The 22,874-nt window shown below is 58.1% G+C and overlaps 2 protein-coding genes across 2 annotated transcripts in view; one reads left to right on the top strand and one right to left on the bottom strand.

Moving 5' to 3' along the window:
* RAB10 (RAB10, member RAS oncogene family) overlaps nucleotides 1–17,797 on the bottom strand; it is a 46,707-nt gene extending 28,910 nt beyond the window's left edge. The window contains exon 1 of the mRNA XM_032683473.1: nucleotides 17,467–17,797. Coding sequence (XP_032539364.1) covers nucleotides 17,467–17,593 — 127 coding nt within the window. The 5' untranslated portion in view covers nucleotides 17,594–17,797. The remainder of the gene's footprint in view (nucleotides 1–17,466) is intronic.
* A 1,221-nt stretch (nucleotides 17,798–19,018) lies between these two features.
* On the top strand, nucleotides 19,019–22,874 carry LOC116784656. Its single transcript, XM_032683472.1, has 3 exons — nucleotides 19,019–19,369; nucleotides 21,991–22,275; nucleotides 22,370–22,874. Exons 1-3 carry the CDS (start codon nucleotides 19,119–19,121, stop codon nucleotides 22,797–22,799), a joined length of 966 nt encoding a protein of 321 aa, XP_032539363.1. The 5' UTR covers nucleotides 19,019–19,118; the 3' UTR covers nucleotides 22,800–22,874.

Raw genomic sequence — 22,874 nt, 5'->3', positions numbered from 1 at the left:
CAAACCCCTCATTGAACTCCAGCAGCTATTCCTAGGAATGCAGTAGGTTCCCCAAATCCAAAGGATGCACTTAACCTTTGGCTTCTCACACAGAATTTGCTCCATCAGAGGCTGCCAGGAACAAGTGCAGCTCCTTCCCACCAGACTGCTCAGCTCCACCAGCCCCTCCTGGGGACCCCCCAGCCCTGTCCTGAACCCCCCCTTTTCCAGCACTCTATACACTGTCCTTCCAGGCCGAGTTTCACCAATCCTGTACCAGCAGAGAGACATTCCAGAGCCGCTGATGTAAGGCAGGACACGGGACAGAGCAGCAGCACTGGTGCCAGATCGTCTCCTCCCAATTAATCTATTCTTAACGAAGCAGATGACAGTCCTGCGAGACAGCAGCTCCTGGGCTGACCTACATTCCCCCTCCTGGATGTGTTTGTTGTGCCTCAAACGCTGCCACACATCCCCAACGGGGCTCAGCCTGCAGGGAGATGGGATTTATGCAAACCAGCCCTGACTATCGATGGGGGGACTCCGCTGAATATTCATTCTGGTGACAAATCCTGGCTCATATCCCCCCAAACCCCAGGCTTAATCCCCCCCAGACAATAGGAGGCCATCCAGCCTGACCTGGTGCCTGGGAAGAGCCACATGTGAATCCACCCACATTCCCACTGCTGGAAGGATCTGAGGATCCTCACTCCTCACCAGAGCTTCCCAAGGAGCCCGGCTCGGATCCCACCTGCAGCAGCAGCCAGCCCAGAGAGGAACCACATCCCAAACTCCAGGAGCCAGAACTCCAGGAGCGAAGGACACCTTCCCAACTCGAGATTCTTTCTGAAGTGCTCCCGCTCCCCTCCAAAGCAGCAGCGGAGCCATGAGCACACGAGCTCCTCTGGGCCCATCCAAGGATGCACAGCAAATGTAGGGCAAGGCTAAAGCCTTCCAGGGCCCCAAAGGAGTCTCAGCTGAAACCTCCTCCACCACCGTTCCTCTCAGATTGGTACTACAAAAATCACAGGTTAACTCTGAAGGAAATCATGACAGAAGTCAGCATTCCTACCAGAAATTCTTTAAGAGCACTCTGGGGCAGTGTTAAAAAGACATCCCAAATAAGCAGTAATGGAGGAGACAGGGGAGGTGTGAGCTGTGTGCTCCCCACACCCCAGGCTGCACCTCCACAGCACCAGTGGCCTTCACCCCTGCACAGCTCCTGTCACCCACGGCTCAAATGTGAATCACCTTCAGGAACAAACCTTGAGAGCCCTTCTGTTCCCCCTCCAGCTGGGAGAAGTCCATTTCCTTGCTGCTCCCCCCTGGACACCCGCAGATGTGAATTCTTTTATGGCCTGAGCACAAGCAGCAAGACTTTCTCCTTCTATAAAAGCACAGATTACACCCACACATTTGGGTCTGGGAAGCCACAGGGCTGTAGGGAAGAGAGGAGGATCAATCCCTCGGGAATTCCACGGAGCTGCTGCTCCTCAGGCAGCGTTGTTCATTGTTCACATGTCTGACAGATGGATTACAACGTGAAGTGCTGCTCAACCCCGACCTGGAATTAGAATCCCAGCAATCAGGAGCTGGGAAAGGCCCTGGTACCACTGAGCACACACGTGGCTGAGGCCCCACCACTGGGACCTGCCTGGGAGGTGTTCCCAGAGGTCTCTTCCTCATTCAGTGATGCCAAGCAGGGACTTGCCAAGAGCTCTACATCTACCTGGAGGTTCCAGCTCCCTCACTCCACCCGCTGCAGATGTTCCAACACTGAGCTGGACACAAACTGCCAGTAATGGAGTTTATTTGCAAAGATCAGCACAAAAGACAACTCTTCTGTGAAGTGAAGGTGACAACTCCTCCAAGGGAGGAACGCAGGTGCATGAGCTGAAAACCACTGGTTAGAGGTGCCTGACTGGGGGGCTGGAGGGAAAGGGGTCTCGAGGGACTAAAGTTAAACCCACAACAGCTCCAACCAACCTGTTCCTACCAACCTTCCCTTGGGAGGCACCACCTCCTCTGTGTTCACAGGGAGGGACAACAGCACAAGTGTCCAGGCCTCAGCAACTCAACCACAATTTTCACAGCATCACTTGGGCTGGAAAAGCCCTCCCAGCCCATGGATCCACCTTGTGCCTGATGTCCCCCTTGTCCCCCAGCCCAGAGCACTGAGTGCCACTGCCAGGCCTTCCTGGGACACCTCCAGGGCTGGGCACTCCAAACCTCCCTTCCAATGGCAATTTTGGAGGACTAACAAGCACAGCACTGTTGATTTTGATCAGGGGAGAGGCTGAAGCAGCACAAAGGAACAACGTGGGTCTCCACCTCTGGCAAAGAGCAGGGTAGGGGCCTTGGGTGAGCTCTGGCTGCCACAGCTGTGCCCCTGAACCCTCCAGGGAATGCTGAGCAGCCCCATGTCCCACAGCAGGTCACCATGGCCAGGGCAGTCCAGGGCCAGAGCTCAGCCAGCAGGCCAAGGCTTCGTGGCACAGTTTGGATCTGGTGATTTCCATGCCAGCGCCTCCATATCGGGGCCTGGGCAAAGTTCGGGAGATAACCAGGGCCAGGAGCATTTCCCAAGGAAATGGAGGCAGGAGCTGGAGCCTGCACAGCCACAGCCATTCCCAGGGCTCCCAACCTGCCCTGTTTAACCTCAGCCCTGCTCAGGAGGGGTGTGCAAGGCACAGCCATGAGGGGGGTACACGGAACCCCAGCCGAGCACACTGAGAGCCCACACCACCACAGAGGGTCAGAGACACTCCCAGGAGAGCTGGGCTTGGAAGGGCCCTCTGGAAACCATCCTGTCCAAGCCCCTGCCCAGGCAGGGTCACCTGGAGCAGGTGGGCTTGGGATGTCTCCAGAGGGGGAGACTCCACGCCCTCCCTGGGCAGCTGTTCCAGGCTCTGCCCCCTCCATGGAAAGAAGTCCTGCCTCATGGTGAGGTGGAACTTGCTGTGGGTTCAGTGTGTGGCCACTGCTCCTGTTGCTGGGCACCACTGAAGGGTCTGGCACCATCCTCTTGGCACCCCTGGGAAGTATCTGTGTGCATAATGACTTTGGGGCAGTCACCTGTCAGGTGCAACAGGGACAGGAGCCGTTTCTCAGGCCAGGACCAGTTATGAAAGCTCCTCATCCTGCCCTCCCCAGCTGCCTTTGGCTCACAGACACTCCTGCAGCTCCTGTCCCGTGAGGTGTGACCCCAGGCAGCCACCCCTCACCTACCCACACCCTCCCAGGGAAGGACTTTTGGAAGTCACATGAAAGTACAGTTCAAATTTACATGTTAAAAAAAAAAAAAACAAACCCTCAGCTCAGAAAGAAGCCTCCAGGTTCCTGCTGACACCACCTACACCAGCCCTGAGCTCCCTGGGACCACGTTCAGCTTCTGCACAAGTACAGCTTCTGCACAAGCCATTACTTCTTCCAGCAAAAAGAAACTTGATCGTTTTGTTATTCCAGCAGCTAAACCTTACACAGGGCTCCCACAAACAAAACAAAAGGAAACGAACAAAGGAACTATTTTAGTGATGTTTTATGCATACCAAGAGACAAGGGAGACAATAAGGTTTTTATTCCTAAGGTACTAAGGGGGGGGAAAAAAAGGAAATGAAGCTCTAGCAAGAAACAGAACTTAGTTCAGGGCTGTTCCCATGCAGCAACAATCTCTGCTCAGTGTCAGTTAATTCCAGGTTTGAGGGCTGATTTAATTCCCTGCCATTACATCTTTCATTTTCCACGAGACTCAATTAGCTCTGGCCAGGCAGCAGAGCTCTGCAGCCACCTTTGCCAGCACCTATTTTTAGGGAGGGAGCAGCTGTGCCTCCCTGTGCATCCCGTTGGCAGGAGCCCGTCAGGAACCACGGCAGGGAAGGGTCTGGACTCCAGACAGCCCCCAGCCCACAACTGGAATCCCACCCTGAACCACCACAGATGCCAATTAACCATGCCCGAGTTCAATCACAGCCAATTAAATCAGTTCCCATGCACGTCTCACCCTGCTTAAGCTATATTTGTCAGCCAGAAAATAAACAGGGAAGGCGAATCTGCTTTCACAGAAACTGCTATTTATGAAACACGAGATTTGTCACCACTTGCTGCAATGGTAATTCTGTCCTCAAATCACACAAAAATAAAACTCGAGTCAACGCTCACCCTGGCTAATTCATACTGAGCAGATGGACAAGGCAAGTTAACACACAAATGAAGGGAAGTGGATTCATTCAGGAAAAGCATCAGCTTCACCAAAGAGGCAGGTGCTGTGCTGTGGAGGCCATTAAAAGGATCCAGTCACTCAATTCACTCCCATGGAATCATCACAGACTCCAGGAGCAGTTGTGCCCAGTGTCCATGCAGGAGGTTCCCTCTGAGCTCCCACCACCAGCACAACCTGTTACCTGAACAGCTGCCACCTGATTTGGGATGTTTCCAGGCACTGAATATCAACTTACACACCAAAACCAGCCTCAGCTCATTAACCCTCCAGCAGCCAGAAACACAGGCATTCATTCCCAGGAGCACAGCCACAGCAGCAAGTGCCAGGAATCCCTAAGGCCATTCCCACATCCCAGGCTAAGGGCAACAGTGTGACCCTGAGAGTTCCTCTACTCCCTGCTCTTGGAGGGAGTCAGGAATTGTAACACCAGATGTTCCCACCCAGCCTCTGAGAAAGGGAACGGCAGAACTGTCAAGTGAATCAGGAGGGGAAAAGCTGGAATTTAAAAAAGGCCTATTGTTGCAATATTGCCCTGGAGCACCTCATTTATCAGTCAGTTTTATCAACTTCTCAGCTGTTACTGATACTGTGACATTCAAACTGAACGCTCACAAAGAGCCTGAGAAACAGGAATGATGTACTTTTGAACAGGTGGGAAAAACTGGAGAATGTCCCAGGACAGACCCAGAACCAGCAGTGATGGATCCCCCAAAGCTCTGGCCTGTCCCAAGGCAGTGCTGGAGCCCTCAAGGCTTCTCTGGATTCTTTATTTGCTGTGCTCTGCAAGGAGGGCAGGGCAGGCACAGCTCCCCTGCAGGAAACACCACCATGGGACGGTTTGGGTGGGAAGGGAGACCTCAAAGCTCATCCAGTGCCACCCCCTGCCATGGGCAGGGACACCTCCCACTAGCCCAGGTTGCTCCAACCTGGCCTGGGATCCAGGGGCAGCCACAGCTTCTCTGGGCAACCTGGGCCAGGGCCTCCCCACCCTCACAGCCAGGAATTCCTTCCCAGTATCCCATCTCTCCCTGCCCTCTGGCAGTAGGAAGCTATTCCCTGTGTCCTGTCCCTCCAGGTCCTTGTCCAAATTCTCTCTCCAGCTCTCCTGGAGCCCCTTTAGGCCCTGGAAGGGGCTCCTTCAAGCCAGGACGTTGCCAACTCTCCCTCCAGTGCAAAGGCACCTCAGGATGACGAGACAGACGCTCACCTGTAAGGCAGCTATGGGGACTCTCAAATCTCACAGAATAAATCCATTTCCCTTTTGCACTGAAGGGAGCCAGGAGTGGTCACAGAATCCCAGAATCCCTGAGGTTGGAAAAGCCCTCCAGGATCACAGAGAGTCCCCCCTGTGCCCCATTCCCACCTTGTCCCCAGCCCAGAGCACTGAGTGCCACAGCCAGGCCTTCCTGGGACACCTCCAGGGCTGGGCACTCCAAACCTCCCTGGGCAGCCCCTGCCAGGGCCTGACCACCCTTTCCAGGGAGGAATTCCTCCTCCTGTCCTGATCCCGCCTCAGCAAAAGACCTGCTCCAGCTCCCTGTACATATTCCAAAACAAAGCATCCGACCAGGACACTGGAATGGGCCGTGCCAGGAAATGACATCAGGATTCACACGGAAAGAGCTGAGGTCACAGCAGAGCTCTGCCAACAGCTGGAGCAGCAGCAGCAGCAGCAGCAGCCCCGTGGGTGAGTTACAGGGTGAGAAACCACAACTGTGGCCACTCCGAGAGGAGCTCGGGGAGGAAGAGCAGCTGCTGCTCTGAGCAGGGCACCAGAGCCCAGCTCTGCCAGCTGCTGCTCTGAGCAGGGCACCAGAGCCCAGCTCTGCCAGCTGCTGCTCCGAGCAGGGCACCAGAGCCCAGCTCTGCCAGCTGCTGCTCCGAGCAGGGCACCAGAGCCCAGCTCTGCCAGCTGCTGCTCCGAGCAGGACACCAGAGCCCAGCTCTGCCAGCTGCTGCTCTGAGCAGGGCACCAGAGCCCAGCTCTGCCAGCTGCTGCTCCTGCCTCTCACCCAAACCCCTGGGCTGGGAGCTCTTTGCAAAGCTGGGGGCCACTCTCTGATGCTCCAAAGATCACGAGGAGACTTTGCCCAGCAGGAACCTCTCCAGACTGCAGAGCTCTCGATGGGATCCAGAGCAGCTCTGACACACACTGGGAAGTGGGATCCCCAGCTCAGGTGCTGTCCTGGCACCCTGGACCAACCCTGGCACCCTGGACCAACCCTGGCACCCTGGACCAACCCTGGCCTGAGGTAGTCTGTGGAGCACAGGCTTTGTGCTTCCAACACCCCACAGGATAGTCCCCTTACTTTGGGGTGCTGGGGGTCTCCCCTTACCCCAAGGACAGCATTCCAGCATTCCTGCACTGCTGTTCCAGTCACACACCACCTGCAGCACAGTTTTGCCCCAACACTGAGGTCAAGTTTCCCTTCAGTGACCTGTGAGCTTTGGGGTCCCTTTTAACCCAAACCATTCTGTCATTCCATGGCCCAAACATGGGCAGTTACATCCTGTGGTTCTGCAGTTGGGGCAAAGCCTCGAGCACACTGGGACACATCCCTGGGGCTGGGACACATCCCTGGGGCTGGGACACATCCCTGGGGCTGGGGCACATCCCTGGGGCTGGGGCACATCCCTGGGACACATCCCTGGGGCTGGGACACGTCCCTGGGGCTGGGACAGGGACACGTCCCTGGGGCTGGGACAGGGACACGTCCCTGGGGCACATGGACACCCAGACTGAGCAGACACCCTCAGTCCAACACTGTTGCAGTCTGAGCCCCCTTCCACGCAGCCCAGCAGCACTTCTGCTCACCAAAGCAGGAATGAGATGCACCAGACTCCCCAGAGAACTCACAGTCCTGGTCCATGCTGTCCCAGACACACCAACACCAGGTACAGACCCCAAAGAACTAGACAGCAGTTACCTTTGCTTTCACCAGAAACCTGAGTAGCTAAAATAACTAAATCACTGACTTTGTACTGGCAAGATCAAAAAGCTCAGTGGAGATGAAAGCCCTTAGCTCAAGGAATTGGGAGCAGGGGTGGCTCAGGTATGAGCTGCACAGGGTCTCTGCACCAGTCCCACACAGCTGGATGAGCCTCACACAGCTGGATGAGCCTCACACAGCTGGATGAGTTGTACAGGGTCTCTGCACCAGCCTCACACAGCTGGATGAACTGCACAGGGTCTCTGCACCCAGCCCCACACAGCTGGATGAGCTGCACAGGGTCTCTGCACCAGCCTCACACAGCTGGATGAGCTGCACAGGGTCTCTGCACCCACCCTCACACAGCTGGATGAGCTGCACAGGGTCTCTGCATCCACCTTCACACAGCTGGATGAGCTGCACAGGGTCTCTGCATCCACCTTCACACAGCTGGATGAGCCTCACACAGCTGGATGAGTTGTACAGGGTCTCTGCACCCAGCCCCACACAGCTGGATGAGCTGCACAGGGTCTCTGCATCCACTCTCACACAGCTGGATGAGCTGCACAGGGTCTCTGCACCAGCCTCACACAGCTGGATGAGCTGTACAGGCACTCTGCACCCACCCTCACACAGCTGGATGAGCTGCACAGGGTCTCTGCACCCACTCTCACACAGCTGGATGAGCTGCACAGCTCAGCTCCCTCCATGGTGACAGAGGCACAGCCACAGAGGATGGGGGGACAGCTCAGTTACTCCACAGCAATCCCACTGCACAGCTGGAGGGCAGAGGATGGATGAGGCACAGCCTGCAGCCAGCCTGGGAAGGTGTGAAATCAGGGCTGCTGCCCAAGGACCTGGAGACAGCCAGGTACTGCTACCAGCATGTTAATGACCCCAGCTCAGACATTTATTACAGATCTGCAACAGCACAAGAGTTTAAGAAGAGCAGTCGAGGGAGTGACCTCAGGGAAGGCTCCTGCCAGGGAGGTTGGGTGGTGAGGAAGAGCAGGTACCATGCCCGTGGTTAGAAGGGCAGGAGATGACACCTGGCACATGAACAGGTCAGACACCAGTGGGTGAATTCCTGTGTCCAGGTGCCTGAAGTCAATAACTGAGCACCTGAGGTGAAATGTTGAACCACCCTCACTCCACAAGGCTGAAATGCTGGGGAGACCAAGTTAAGGCACAACCATCTCTCAGGGACAGAATCACTTCTTTGGCACCAGGTACAACCTGTTCAGGGCGTGTTGTCACAGAACAGAGACAAGAGTTTGGTCTCACAAGCCACAGATGAGACAGCATGACCAGCCCAGCTCTCCTGAACCTTCCAACAGCCTGCAGTGGGTGGTACCATGCCCTGACCCAACCTGGGTCAGCCACCCTGGGAGAACACCTGAAGTTATCCCAGCAGGAAGTTATTCCATCCCTGGAACCACGGCTCTCAGGGCTTCTGCAGCTCAGATCCTGGGCCAGGACAGCCTCCCCCTGAGGATGACACTGATCCTGGCACCACCAGGTTGCAGCCCCACAGGAACTCCCAGTGCACACAGCAGCACAGAGCCACTTCCAGCACTCCTCCCAGTCCAACGACTGCTTCAGTGCACCCAAACACGAGCAGGGCAGTTTGGGAAGCATCCCTGAGGAGAGAGCTGCACAGGGGAGGGTGTCAGTGTAGGTACTGCCCACCCAGCAGCACTCGTGAGAGCAGGGATTTTCTCTCTCTGGGAGAACCAAGTCACATTTTGGAAGTGCAAGACACAAACGAGCACTTCTCCAGGTTGCTCAGCATGGAACAAGTCACAAACCCAGTGGGAGAGAAAGCCTGGAGTTGTTTTAGCTGCAAAAAAGAACCAAAACATGCAGAGACTTCAGTTAAACCCACGCAAGAGTCGTAGTTAGACCCACGCAGAAAGGGAAACCCACACAGTGAGGTTGCACTGAAGCACCAGACACTCAAGACAACTGGCAGCAGCAGCTCTGGTCTCTTCCCTGTTTTCCCAGGGCCAGACAGGGAATTCCCACAGCACCAGGAATTTGACAAGCTGGTTTTTCACAAAGCATTTCTGAAGTGCCTTCTTCCCCCCTCCTCACTGGGGTTCCACAAACCCAACCCCAGCTGAAACCCTCCTCCATGTGCCACCAGGTCATGGAGCAGAGCAGGCCCTGGCTGCCCCTGTCCACAGGATCCGTGCAGGCTGTTCCCACCCCTGGGAAGGACAGCCCTCAGCCCCAGGTGGGATGCAGTTTCCTGGCAGAGCAGCCTGATCCCAGCCACCATCCTTCCCGGGATCCTCCAGCTCTCCAGCCAACAGGCAAGGACAGCTGCCCGTGCCCAGCTCCAGGAGGGAGGAGCAGGGAGCAGGAGGGGCACCCAGGGCTGCCAGGGGCAGGGACAGCAGAGGGGGCTGCCAAGGCAAAGCCCCTCACGGGCAGCACCGCTGGACCAGAGGCACCAACATCTGCCCCAAAGCCCTGCAGGGTGGGATTGATTCTTTTCTATCCCCTGATGAGCATTTTATCAATAGACTCTCCATTGATCCTCTAATTAAATATCAGTATTGACTTCAAGGGTGGAGAAGATCAAGTGTTTCCTCAGGATAAAGAGAACCATCGGATCACAGAGTGGTTTGGGTCGGAAAGGACCTTCAAAGCTCATCCAGTCCCACCCCCTGCCATGGGCAGGGACACCTCCCACCAGCCCAGGTTGCTCCAAGCCCCATCCAACCTGGCCTGGGACACTTCCAGGGATCCAGGGGCAGCCACGGCTTCCCTGGGCAACCTGGGCCAGGGCCTCACCCCCCTCAAAGGGAGGAATTTATTCTGTAAGAGAGTAAGAGATTTTCCTTCAAAAGAGGAAAACCAAGAAGTCGAGAGGAAATCACTTCTCTGCACCTCCCCAGCTGGGTTTATCACTCAACAAGGCACCAAAAACTAATCCTTGGCTGCTTAAAACAGAGGCTGTGTCCCTGCTTAAAACAGAGGCTGTGTCCCTGCTTAAAACAGAGGCTGTGGCCCTGCTTAGAACAGAAGCTGTGTCCCTGCTTAGCAGCTCCTGAGTAAGATTCTACCAGCACCAACAGGCATTTTGCGTGGCCTCCTAAAACTCAGGAGCAGCCCAGGGATCACACAGCCTGTCACAAGCAGCTCCAGGCTCCAAGCATCTGCACATGCTTTACTCCAGAAACCATCAGTGCCTGCCCCACTCCTCACCCCTGCCCCTGCTGCAGTGCCAGCTGGGGCAGAGCGCAGGTTTGAGCCGTGCTCGCTCCTTCCCGGGTGTCCCCGCGGCTCCCGGGCACACGGAGCACCCTGGGGAGCAGCTGGGATGGGCTCCAGGCACACAGGAACAGCAAAGTGTGTGCAAGGGCAGCGTGAGGGGCAGCAGGGCTGCCAGGGCACAGGGCTGTGCTGCCAGGGCACAGGGCTCTGCAGCCTCCCTGCCCCTCACCACTGGCTCTGCCCCGGGGCTGGCACAGCAGCAGGAGAGGAGCCAGCCCAGTGTGGGGCTGGTTGGTTGCACACTGGGGGCAGGGAGGAGGGAGGGCCAGGCACTGGAACTGCTGCCAGGGGCTTTGTTAGTGTGGAACTGCAGCCACACAGTGAATTGTCAGGGGGAACCTCTGAGGCCCAGGGCAGTGCCCTCCCTGTGCTGGCACTGCTGGGGCACCTCCAGTGCTGGGGCAGCTCTGGGACCTCAAACAGGAGACACAGGGAGGGGCTGGAGTGTGGGCAGGGAAGGGAAGGGAGCTGGGAAGGGGCTGGAGCAGCAGGAGGGGATGAGGGAGCTGGGGGGGCTCAGCCTGGAGCAAAAGGAGGCTCAGGGGGGACCTTCTGGCTCTGCAACCCCCTGACAGGAAGGGGGAGCTGGGGGGGGTCGGGCTCTGCTCCCAGGGAACAAGGGACAGGAGGAGAGGGAACGGCCTCCAGCTGTGCCAGGGGAGGCTCAGGTTGGACATGAGGAGGAATTTCCTGCTAAAAAGGGTGGTCAGGCACTGGCAGGGGCTGCCCAGGGAGGTTTGGAGTGCCCAGCCCTGGAGGTGTCCCAGGAAGGCCTGGCTGTGGCACTCAGTGCTCTGGGCTGGGGACAAGGTGGGGATGGGGCACAGGGGGGATCCATGGGCTGGGAGGGCTTTTCCAACCCAAATGAACCTGTTATTTTGAGTACAAGTACCACCCACTCCAGTGTTTCCTCATCCCCTGCTGCCCTACAAGTCCACCAGTCCAGATTTGGAGGGTAACATAAGGAGCCCGATCAGGGAACTGATCCAGCTCAGCTGAAAAAACAGCCACGTTACACAAAGAAGTTTCCAGCCAGCTCAGCTCCTCACCACAGCCTTCCCCAGCTTCTCATCAGCGCTGCCAGGAGTGCACAAGCAAAAATACTGCTCGTTATTCAGGGCCCTGGCTGAAAAAAAAAAAACCCCAAACCCCTCCAATAAAAACCCCAAACCCATCCCACCCTCCATGTGCCACACCCAGAGTCCAGGTTGCTCTGGAACCCTTCTCCAGGAGCTCCCAGCAGCCAGGGGTGAGGAGAACCCCTCTCTCCAGGCCAAACAGTACTTGTCCCACCTCCAGCAGCCAAGAGCTGAGGGGGATTCCTGAGCTCCAGCTGTATCCACAGCACCAAGGGATCCACTTCCATCTTCCACTCTCATTCTGATGCCACTGATCTTTTCCCCTCCCAAGTTCCCCTGGCAGCCAGTTGTGCAGCTCAGTCACCCACAGGCAGACACGACCTGGGCATCTCCTGCTGCCTGCAGTGTCTCTGGACCCCATGGCGTGGAAATGGCCAGGCAGGAGTTGGGATGGGGGTTTGTGGGATGGGGGTCTGTGGGATGGGGGTTTGTGGGATGGGGGTTTGTGGGATGGGGGTTTGTGGGATGGGGGTCTGTGGGATGGGGGGCTGTGGGATGGGGGGCTGTGGGATGGGGGTTTGTGGGATGGGGACTGTGGGATGGGGACTGTGGGATGGGGGGCTGTGGGATGGGGACTGTGGGATGGGGGAATGTGGGATGGGGACTGTGGGATGGGGACTGTGGGATGGGGACTGTGGGATGGGGGGCTGTGGGATGGGGGTTTGTGGGATGGGGGGCTGTGGGATGGGGACTGTGGGATGGGGGACTGTGGGATGGGGACTGTGGGATGGGGACTGTGGGATGGGGGAATGTGGGATGGGGACTGTGGGATGGGGACTGTGGGATGGGGACTGTGGGATGGGGGGCTGTGGGATGGGGGGCTGTGGGATGGGGGGCTGTGGGATGGGGATCTGTGGGATGGGGATCTGTGGGATGGGGCTCTGTGGGATGGGGCTCTGTGGGATGGGGCTCTGTGGGATGGGGGGCTGTGGGATGGGGGGCTGTGGGATGGGGCTCTGTGGGATGGGGCTCTGTGGGATGGGGCTCTGTGGGGGTTTTTTTCGTTTCCAATTCATCTGCTCCGTGCCAGGAGTGAGAAAAAGACTGAACCCACAGCCTGGGCACAACAGGAACAGAACTCACAGCTCCTACTGCTCCTACCAGGAATACTTTGGGTTGGAAGGGACCTTAAAGTTCATCCAGTTCCTGCCATGGGCAGGGACACCTCCCACCAGCCCAGGTTGCTCCAAGCCCCGTCCAACCTGGCCTTGGACACTTCCAGGGATCCAGGGGCAGTCACAGCTTCTGGGAAGAGGAAAATCACTGCCTCCAACTGCTGCAGTAATCCTTTTGTTGGACCCAAGAAACTACTTGTTTTTCAGCCTTCATTGCAGCCACCACTCAGCTAAAAGCACTTTCACCACTCAAACCATCATTTGCACCCAGTTTGCTTTCCCACAATCTGCCAAGTCCTTCCCCATTCTCTATCTGGGGCTCCTCCCTTCCCAATATTTAATATATCACAATCCTGGGTGAACAGATCCTCCCGGGATGCACAAAGAAACTTGTTGTGTTTATTATCTCGGGACTGATTTTATAAAACTTCGCTGCTTAAATGTGCCAGCATGAAATGATTCCAAAGCAAGTGCTTCCAACTCAAAACCACTTCCAGTAAATGGCAGAGAAATAACTAAAAAGTAATCAGAAGGCAGTTTTCCTACACTCTCACATTTAAAATAACAGTTTTGCACAGTTTTGGCTGCGTTCACAATAAAACACAGGTGATCAAACCTCAAAATCACTGCTTTTTCTCCTGGGATTTGTAGAGCTGCAGCGTGGTGAGCAAAGCCCAGGAACACAGAGCACAACTGCACCTCCAGCAGGGGTTAAGATCCAGGGAAGCTTTACCTCCAGTCACCGGGAGGGATCTCCCAAAGCTCACACACCCTTTGTTCTCCTGAGCTGTTACCAGTCAGATTTCATGGGAAAACATTTTTTTTTGTGACTCATCTTAATTTGCATTTGACTTAGTCAGACAACAGTGATTATATGGTGGGGTTCAGTTTTGACATTCAAATTTTTGAGCCTCCCTCCCTCCCTGTCCCCAGGTACCAAAGGCTGGAGCTCCAGAGTGAGCACAGAGCTCCCACAGCTCCCCTTCCCTGGCTCGCTTCACACCACCCTGACACGCTGAACGCCAGCAAAAAATCACCAAAAAAATCCAGATCTCAAGGACACACCGGCAGCAAGTTACTTTTAGTAACATTTCTAACTTTGAAAAATGAAGGAAATCTGCTGGCAGCACGAGTGGCAGCAGGGAAGGCACTACAGCTCTCAGCTACACCAACACCCGGCCCAGCGTGGAGCGTCCACAGGGCACAGCTGAGAGGCCACAGCAATTCCCAAAAACCAACACCACAGAAACGATCCCTGCACCAGAGAAATCGCTGGAGCTCTTACAACTGAAACTGGCTGAGGACAGGCCACGATTGGTCCCCTTTTCACCTGCAAACAGCGAGGCAGCAGCAGAGGCCCAGCCCCTGCCTCCCCCCCCCGGGAGGTGGCGATGACTCTGGGATTTCTTGCAGAAATGCCACTGGAATATTTATAGTGCCTGAGACAGGGCAATGAAACCGCTGGCACAGGCACCTCAGCACCTCCAAAAGCTGAACTGCTGCTTTAGCAGGAAATGTTAGACTGGAGTGACTCAAAGTCAGAGCGTGTCAAACCACACGGACAGCGAGTTACATCCCAACGGCCAGCGTGGATTAATCGGTGCACGATGAGATGTGACGTGAAGAGAAGTCACTAATGTGAGGCAGAAATGCTTTATTATTTTATCTTCCCTTACACAGCACACAGGCCTTTGGTTTTAGAGAATTGAACCCCTCCTCACTCATCCTTCGTAGACATGGGTTTCAATATTCCTTGAGATCCCTCCTTTCCTTACAGACTAAAGACTGAACCTTCCAGTAGCTGAAGCAGCGTCCAGGAAAGATGGAGAGGGACTTTGGACAAGGGATGGAGGGACAGGACACAGGTGGGAGGATAGGTGGGAGACTGGGAAGGAATTCCTGGCTGTGAGGGTGGGGAGGCCCTGGCCCAGGTTGGCCAGAGAAGCTGTGGCTGCCCCTGGATCCCTGGAAGTGTCCCAGGCCAGGCTGGAGCAACCTGGGCTGGTGGAAGGTGCCCCCATGGCAAGGGGTGGGACTGGATAAGCTTTAAGGTGCCTTCCCCCCCAAACCATTCCAGGATTCCATGAGAAGTCCCTGCTACAGCCACCCCTAAGCCCTGCAGCACATTTTACAGGCTGGAGCATCCCAGGTTCCTGGTGGAGCTCCAGGCAAACAGAGCCCTGGGTCAGAGCTGCCACCCTCCCAGGCTGTTTGCTGGGTGTCTCCAAACACAGGGAGAGGCTCAGCCAAGGGCTGGTCCCCTCCAGTGTCACCCTCTGTGTACACAAGTGCTCTGGGAACAGCATTTCCTCGTGCCCACAGCTCACAGACTCCACTGGAGGCTTTCCCTGGGACTCTCCTCTCCCACCTGCAGAACCAGCCCGAGTGGCTGCTGTGCTGGGATTTCCCACAGCAGGGACCACCAGGGAAAGCACCTTCCCAGGCCCCTGGATTGGCACTGCTGCAGTGGGGGAGAACCTGGGGCAGCCTGAGAGCTGCAGCTACCAGTGGGAACCTGGAGTCATGTTTTCAGCCAGATTATCCCATTGCTTTGCAGTAATGTGGACAGCAATGCACTGGACAGGTGTTTTATCCCAGGTTTTTCCATCATGGATAGGCTGCTTTTCCCAAGGTGCTAATGAGGAGTCTCCCTTTCAACCAACACTGACACTTCCCCCCAGGTTCCTTCATTAACCTCCCAAAAAACCACAGAAACAACACATTTAAGGCATCTTTGAGCGCTTAAAGCATCAAACAGAAAATCTATTTGCACCCCAAAAACTGCCAAATTCCACCGTGAGGACACACTGACACACCAAGGGATGTTCACACACACACCATCCCCAGACATCCAGGCCAGAATCCAGGGAATAAAACACCTCTGCTTTCCAGTTTATGCACTCCAGAAACAAACACCCCACTGGTCAGAATTGGCCTGACTGGTGGGAAACACTTCCAAACCCTGCACGTCCTAAACTCGGTGGTACTGCTCCTGAAGGCCCCAAACCCGCAGTCAGACCAGCAGCCAACACCAATTACCAAATTCCTGAGTGCTCAAGGACCACTACAAGCACAGGGGCCGGGGAGCAGGAGCCTCCATGTGCCTGCTGACTCCTCAGCTATGACGTTGCCTATTTTTAACTTTGGGAATGAAATAAACCCCGGGAGAGTGGGATGGGAGGGCGAGGAACGCCATGTGATCCCAGCCAGGACCTGCCAAGCAGCGTGGAATACACCAGGGCAGCAAATCCCTGCAGCCCCCAGAGCCAAGGGAGCCCTGGGAAGGGGCACTGTTAACCCACTGTCACACACACACCCCCACACAAAAAGGGAGCAAAACCTCGAGTGGAGGCCCTAAAAGCTTTTGGGAAACAACATTCTTGACGCTTCATTGTCCCAAACATACTCTTTTTCCCCCACTTTGAATCACCCAAGGCTTGCTTAAGGCAGCCTTTTGATGTGCTGTAGTCCAAGCTGCAATTTTTGGGTGGCATTTCCACACGGATGAGGAAGTCCTCACACCCAGCACTAAGATTTACTCTGACACTCCACGTTGAGCAGCTGCACTGCCCATCATTCCAGGGATTTACAGCAAGCACAAAAGCCAGATCCAACTCAACCCCCCCCCCCAAATCATTTTCTTTTTTGCCCAGATGTGGGCAGACACATGTTACACCACTGGGGGCTGCAAGAAAATGCAGAGATGGGAATTCTCCTAAATTTCCAGAGCCAGTCACCAAGAAGGTGAGAAGCTGCTGACCTGAACTGTTCATCTGCAAGACGAGATGTTCAGGGCAGGCAAACAAAACGCTGGGATAGGATGTTAGGGCCCAGGCCTGTCCCACAGCACAGAGCACACGGAAAAAGGAAAGCCCAGGAAAAGACCCATCCCTCCTCGGTGATGTCAGGGCAGCTCTACCTTGGTCAGGAGCTGCACCAAGCGAGGAAGGGCCGGAGCCAGCCCGGCCAAGGGGAGGGGGGGAAGGACAGCTTTGTCGGGCGAGAAAACAGACCCCACCCACGAGCGCGATCCTTCCTGAGCCACATCGCAGGCCCGGGGATCCCCCCGCCCTCCTCCTGCCCGCGGGGAGCGGGATTAGCGCTGATGGAAGGGGCCAGGTGGGCTCTGGCGGCTGGCACAGGGCACGGGGCACGGCGAGGGTCGCTCGGGGTCACCCCGGGCGAGGAACTGCGGGCAGGGAGGGAGGGAGGGAGGCACAGAACCCACCCTGCCCTGCAGCGGGGGCGAGCCGGCGTCGGGCGGCACCGGGGCGGCTCTGCCGGGGCTCCAGGGCGGGGACAGAGGGGCTTTGGGGGGGGGACACCCGCAGGAGTGGGGCTGGGAGGGACGCAGAGGGTTCTTGGGGGGGTGACACAAGAGAGGGGCTGGAGAGGGGGGTCCCTGAGGGGACACGGGGGGTCCCTGTGGGCTGACACAATGGGGGTCTGGGGGGGGGACAAACACACAGGAGCGGGGACTGGGAATGACAGAGAAGGTCCCTGGTAGGGACACAGGAGCGGGACAGAAAGGGGGGGGGACACAGGGGGTGCCTGGAGGTGACATGAGGTGTGGGGGGTGACACAGGAGCGGGATTGGTGGGGGGCACACAGGAGGTTCCTGGGAGGGGACACAGGAGCGGGGCTGTGGGGGGACACAGGGGGTCCCCGGAGAGTGACACAGGAGAGGGCTCGGGGGACACAGCGGGCCCCCGAGAGGGACACTGGAGGTCCCCGGGGAGCGGGGGGGACACACGGGCACCGGGCGGGGGGGTCCGGGGAGGGGGGGGAGCAAAGGAACTGACCGATGGTGGAGATGAAGGTGGTGTTGAAGGCATCGTCGGAGAAGCGGAAGAGGACGCAGGTCTTGCCGACCCCCGAGTCCCCGATGAGCAGCAGCTTGAAGAGCAGGTCGTAGGTTTTCTTCGCCATGGGGGAGGGCGCGGCGGCCGCCGCCGCCCCTCCTCGCCGCCTCCTTCACCGGGCCCGGCCGCTCCCGAGGGCGGCGGCGACGGCGCAGGACGAGGAGGAGGAGGAGGAAGAGGACGAGGGCGAGGAGGAGGAGGAGGAGGAGGAGGAGGGGGCCCACAAAATGGCTTCCTGTGGCGGGGCGGCCTCGCGCGCTCCCCGCGCCCGCGGCTCCTCACGGGGCGGCGGCGGCGGCGGCGGCGCCCGCCCTCATACCCCCGCGGCGCTGGCGGTGCGGCGCGGCGTTGCCCGGCGGTGCCGCGGCTCTGTCCGTCCCGGCTCTGTCCGTCCGGGCTCTGTCCGTCCCCGGTTCCCCGCCGGGCTCGCGGCGGCTCCTCGGAGGCGCTGCCGAGGCTGCGCGCGCCGCCTGCCCCCCCCCCCCCCGCGGCCCCAACGCCCCCCACCGCGCAGGCTCCGCGGGGGCGCGCGCGCACCGCCCGTGACGTCACCGCGCGGCCCCGGGGTTCGGCCGGGCCGGGGGGGGGGGCGGTTTGAGGGGTTTTGGTGATTTTTGTTGTTGTTTTTTGGTGGTTTTTTGTTTTTTTTTTTTTGATTCTCGAGGGAAGGGACGGGAATGCAGCGGTGGGGCCCGTGGGAAACTGGTGGGGTTTAGAATCACAGAATTTAGCGAGGCCAAGGGAAGGTGGCTGCGCTGGGGTAGGAACAACCCCCGGGATCGATCCAGGCTGAGGATGAGCAGACCGAGAGCGGCCCTGGAGAGAAGGATATGGGGGGGCTGGTGGGGGAGAGGCTGGACATGACCCAGCCCAGAACCCCCCATGCCCTGGGCTGATCCCCCAGGGATGGTGGGCAGCAGGGCAGGGGGGATCTGCCCCTCTGCCCCCTCAGCTGAGACCCCCCTGCAGAGCTGCCTCCAGCCCTGGGCAACAGCAGCACAAGGACGTGGAGCTGCTGCAGAGAGTCCAGAGGAGGCCGTGGAGATGCTGCCAGGGCTGGAGCCCCTCTGCTCTGGAGCCAGGCTGGGAGAGCTGGGGCTGCTCAGCTGGAAGGATCCAGGGAGACCTTGGAGCCCCTTGCAGAACCTAAAGGGGCTCCAGGAGAGCTGCAGAGGGACTGGGGACAAGGGGGATTTGGCCAGAGGAAAGGGTCAGGTGGGATTTTGGGGAGGAATCCCGGGACATCCCGCCCTGAACCTCCCTCAGGTGGGACCGGCCCCGCAGAGCCCCCCCCCGTGATGACGTCACCGGCGGCCGCGCGGCCCCGGTGGCCCCGCCCCTGCGCCGCCGTAAGTCCCGCCCCCTTCGGCGCGCTCCCCGGCTCCCATTGGCTGCACCCGCCTGCCAGTCAAACCTCCGCCCCCAGAAGAGGGGTGACGTCATCGCGGAGGGGGCCGAGCGCGAGCGCGAGCGCGGCCCCGGGCGGGCGGTGGGGGCGGGAGGCGCCCCCTGGCGGCGGCGCGTGAGGGGGGCAACGAACCCTCCGGGGGATCCCGCCCTGCGCCGCCGGGAAAACAGAGATTCGTGGGATCATGGAACGGTTTGGGATGAACGGAGCCTGGAGATCGTCCAATCCCACCCCCTGCCACGGGCAGGGACACCTTCCACTAGCCCAAGTCGCTCCAAGCCCCGTCCAACCTGGCCTTGGACACTTCCAGGGATCCAGGGGCAGCCACAGCTTCTCTGGGCAACCTGTCCCACAGTGCAGCCCAGCGCACTGCCAGCTGCAATTTGCTTTCATAACTGAGTATCTTGCCGTCAGTCATTTCCCACTGTTTGCAACGTGAGTTATCTCAAATTCATCTGACGACAGGGTGGCTGGAAATCTGGAAAAGGCCCTGGGGGTGTTGGTGGCAGCGGCTGGACACGATCCCAGCTGTGCCAGGGGAGGCTCAGGTTGGACAGGAGGAGGAATTTCCTGCTGGAAAGGGTGGTCAGGCCCTGGCAGGGGCTGCCCAGGGAGGTTTGGAGTGCCCAGCCCTGGAGGTGTCCCAGGAAGGCCTGGCTGTGGCACTCAGTGCTCTGGGCTGGGGGACAAGGTGGGCATCAGGCACAGGGGGGACTTGATTATCTTGGAGGTCTTTTCCAACCTCAGTGATTCTGTGAAAAGGTTTCATAAAAGTCATGTCCCTCCCAAGGCAGGGCTCTGAAGACAGACACTGGGGTTTATTTAGTGTTTTGGTCTCTCAGCCCTCCCGGTGCTTTCAGGCAGCTGTCCCCACCCTTAGTGGGGTCCCCGCTCTGTCTCCAGGTCCCCTGGGCTCCGGCAGTGTCTCCTCTCCAGGAGCTGACACAGCAGACACGCAGGAGTTTGCGGCTTCACAGAGAAGGTTTATTTTTAGCACTTTGCTGGATCAGTGTAAGGGCACTGTACAAGCACTTCCTCCCTGTCACTGAGCAGACAGGGGGAAGCTCCAGTGTCCATGGAGAGCTCCTTGGCGCAGGCACTGCCACGGATCCCACCTGGGGACCCACGGGCCGGCGGCTCCCAGTCACTCCCGAAAGGTTTATGAGCACTAGATGTTTACATTGGTGTCACAACAGGCTTTTGTCCTAGAGAGCTTGTTCATGACCTCCAACACTTCAAAGAAGTTCATCTTTAGGGTCCTGGAGAGGAAGTGGTACCACACAGAATCACTGAGGTGGGAAAAGCCCTCCCAGCCCATGGAGTCACCCCTGTGCCCAATGCCCACCTTGTCCCCCAGCCCAGAGCACTGAGTGCCACGGCCAGTCCTTCCTGGGACACCTCCAGGGATGGGGACTTCAGTGCCTGACCACTCTTTCCATAAAGAAATTCTCCCTGAGATCCTCACTTATCCCTCTGCAAACAAGATGGAATATTTTCTGTCTGTTGTCTAAGGCTGGCCCTGATTTTAAACCGTTAAATGTTATTCCCTGAGGGAAATGATCCTGCAGGAGACACCCCACCAAGGACAAGGACACCTTTGCTCTTGGTTGCTCCCTCAGGTGACCATCGTTGCTCTGCTGGTATGTTTGGGGGTGTCCTGGGAGAGGTGGAACAGCTCTCACATTTCTCCACACCCTCCCCAGGACCCTCTGTCTGATCCCAGTGGGGCACTGATGTGCTGTGACTGGGGGAAATTACCCAGTTAGGAGGAATGGGGTGGAAGGGGAGAGCCAGCAGGACCCAGCAGGACCCAGCAGCCTCTTCCTGGGCTTGCCAGGGACAGCTGAGCACTGGGAGTTGCAACACCCAGAGCTGTGTGGTGTGTGTGCCCTCCGGATCTGCCCTGGGGACGGGAACAGTGAATCACTGCGAGTTGTGCAACAGGGTTTGGGGTTGGGGAGGTTCACTGGGGAGAGCTGTTACTCACACTGGGCTTGCTGGTTACTCAAACCCTCTCAGAGCAGGGCCCAGCCCGTGGCCTGTGCGGGGATGGAAGAGCCTTTGTCACCCTGGAGCCGCCCTGAACAATCCACTTTGTGTTCTCCAGCTCCTCCCCTGGCCAAGGCAGGGGCAGGGGACAGGGCAGGCCATCTGAGGAGGTTCTGGGCCCACTGTTCCTGGTTGCTCACCTCGAGGGACGAGCTCCCACGGAGCACAGACTGTCCCAGCCCTTGGACACCTCCAGCTCACACCACTTCAGGAATGGGTGGAACCCAAAACTTGTGCAGGGACAAGAGCCCCAGTGGAGCTGTTAAACGGCCCCAGGTGCTCAGGGAGCTGTGTGAGGAGGAATAGAAAAGGGGTTGGAGTTGCTCCACCTGCTGCCACAGGACACTGTCCTCTTAGCAGGGGTCCCACAGCGTGGTTTGAGCTCTGGGCAGGAGCAGGAGCTCTGAACTCCGGCCACAGGCACGGGCAGGGCCCAGCTGCCTGTTTTATTTCACTGTTGTCATCATGGAGGCAAGAGAACTCAAACACACAGAATCACAGAATCATCCAGCTGGGAAAAGCCCTCCCAGCCCATGGATCCGCCCTGTGCCCGATGCCCACCTTGACACTGAGTGCCATGGCCAGGCCTTCCTGGGACACCTCCAGGGCTGGGCACTCCAAACCTCCCTGGGCAGCCCCTGCCAGAGCCTGACCACCCTTCCCAGCAGAAAATTCCTCCTGATGTCCAACCTGAGCCTCCCCTGGCACAGCTGGAGGCCGTTCCCTCTCCTCCGGTCCCTTGTTCCCTGGCAGCAGAGCCCGACCCCCTCCAGCTCCCCCTTCCTGTCCGGGGGTTGCAGAGCCAGAAGGTCCCCCCTGAGCCTCCTTTTGTCCAGGCTGAGCCCCCCCAGCTCTGGTAAATTTTTTGAGACACCTTAGAAAACCCAACGTAAGAAAGCAGCTTTGCCAGAAAGTTGAATTCCTGAGGAGGGGAAGTGACAGCAACGCAAAGAGGGGTCCCCCACGCTGCTCTTCTCTTTTCCAGACGTGGTGTTGGTTCTCACCAGGCTTCCAGGCACCATCCTGCCTCCAGCTGATCCTCACAGCCCCACGGAGCAGCTCCTGATAAGGCTGTTTGGGCGTGGCAGGAGAGGATGGTGTTTGGAGCAGCTCCAGCCACCGCTGCCAGCAGGATCCAGCTCTCACCACCTCGGATCTCACCTCCCTGCCTCTCCCAGGCAGGTGGACAGACAGAGCACGAGAGGAACAAGAAAGGCAGCTCCCTGTCCCTGGAATGGGGATCCCCATTCCGATTTCTGGTCCAGCCACTCCGCTGGGAGCAGAAGGACCCTGTCAGTGCTTCAGGTGACAGGGAGGACACAGAGGGCCTGCAGAGCCTTTGGCAGGTGGCTCCATGTGCTGGACGTGGCTCTTATTTCTGCACAGTCACCTCGGCCTGGCTTCTGACGTGGCAGTGCCTGGGTCCATCCCAGGAGCCTCCTGCCCTCGCCGCTGCCCGGTGCAGCGGGACAGAGCTCGGCCCCGAGCCTGCAGGGGCTCCTTCCCCGGCTGGAATCCTGCAGCCCTCGGTGTTCCCGTGCCTCTGCCCCATCCAGGACAGCCAACCCCCTCTCCCCAAGAGGTTCAGCCCCTCTGTCTGCTGCCAGAAATTCCTGCCCTGCAGTCGTGGCACCGCTTGCTCGTGCTGGGTCAGGACCCCGTGCTGCTGAGGGGGGAAGGAGCCCGGCGTTGTTGTCAGTGCTCTGCAGAGCCAGTCACAGCCTCGTTTGCTGCGGCTGGGAATCGGGGAGCGGAGCCACGGTGGAACAAGGGGCTGAGAAGCGGCGACTGCAGACTCCCCACTGCTGCTGGGTGAGGCTCTGACCTCTGGCAAGGGCAGCTCTGCTCCCCTGGCAGCCGGGGGCTCCCACCTGGTATCAGGGAATCACAG

This window comes from Chiroxiphia lanceolata, chromosome 3, assembly GCF_009829145.1.
Source record: "Chiroxiphia lanceolata isolate bChiLan1 chromosome 3, bChiLan1.pri, whole genome shotgun sequence".
NCBI classification, from domain to species: domain Eukaryota; kingdom Metazoa; phylum Chordata; class Aves; order Passeriformes; family Pipridae; genus Chiroxiphia; species Chiroxiphia lanceolata.
This window is presented reverse-complemented; position numbering and strand designations above follow the sequence as displayed.

What these genes read in the sequence shown, in the direction of transcription:
- LOC116784656 (XM_032683472.1), top strand. Translation starts at nt 19,119, where the DNA reads ATGGAACGGTTTGGGATGAACGGAGCCTGGAGATCGTCCAATCCCACC. An exon ending in CATTTCCCACTGTTTGCAAC is followed by an intron (nt 19,370 to 21,990) that starts GTGAGTTATCTC and finishes GGTTCTCACCAG; the next exon opens with GCTTCCAGGCACCATCCTGC. An exon ending in GCTGGGAGCAGAAGGACCCT is followed by an intron (nt 22,276 to 22,369) that starts GTCAGTGCTTCA and finishes ATTTCTGCACAG; the next exon opens with TCACCTCGGCCTGGCTTCTG.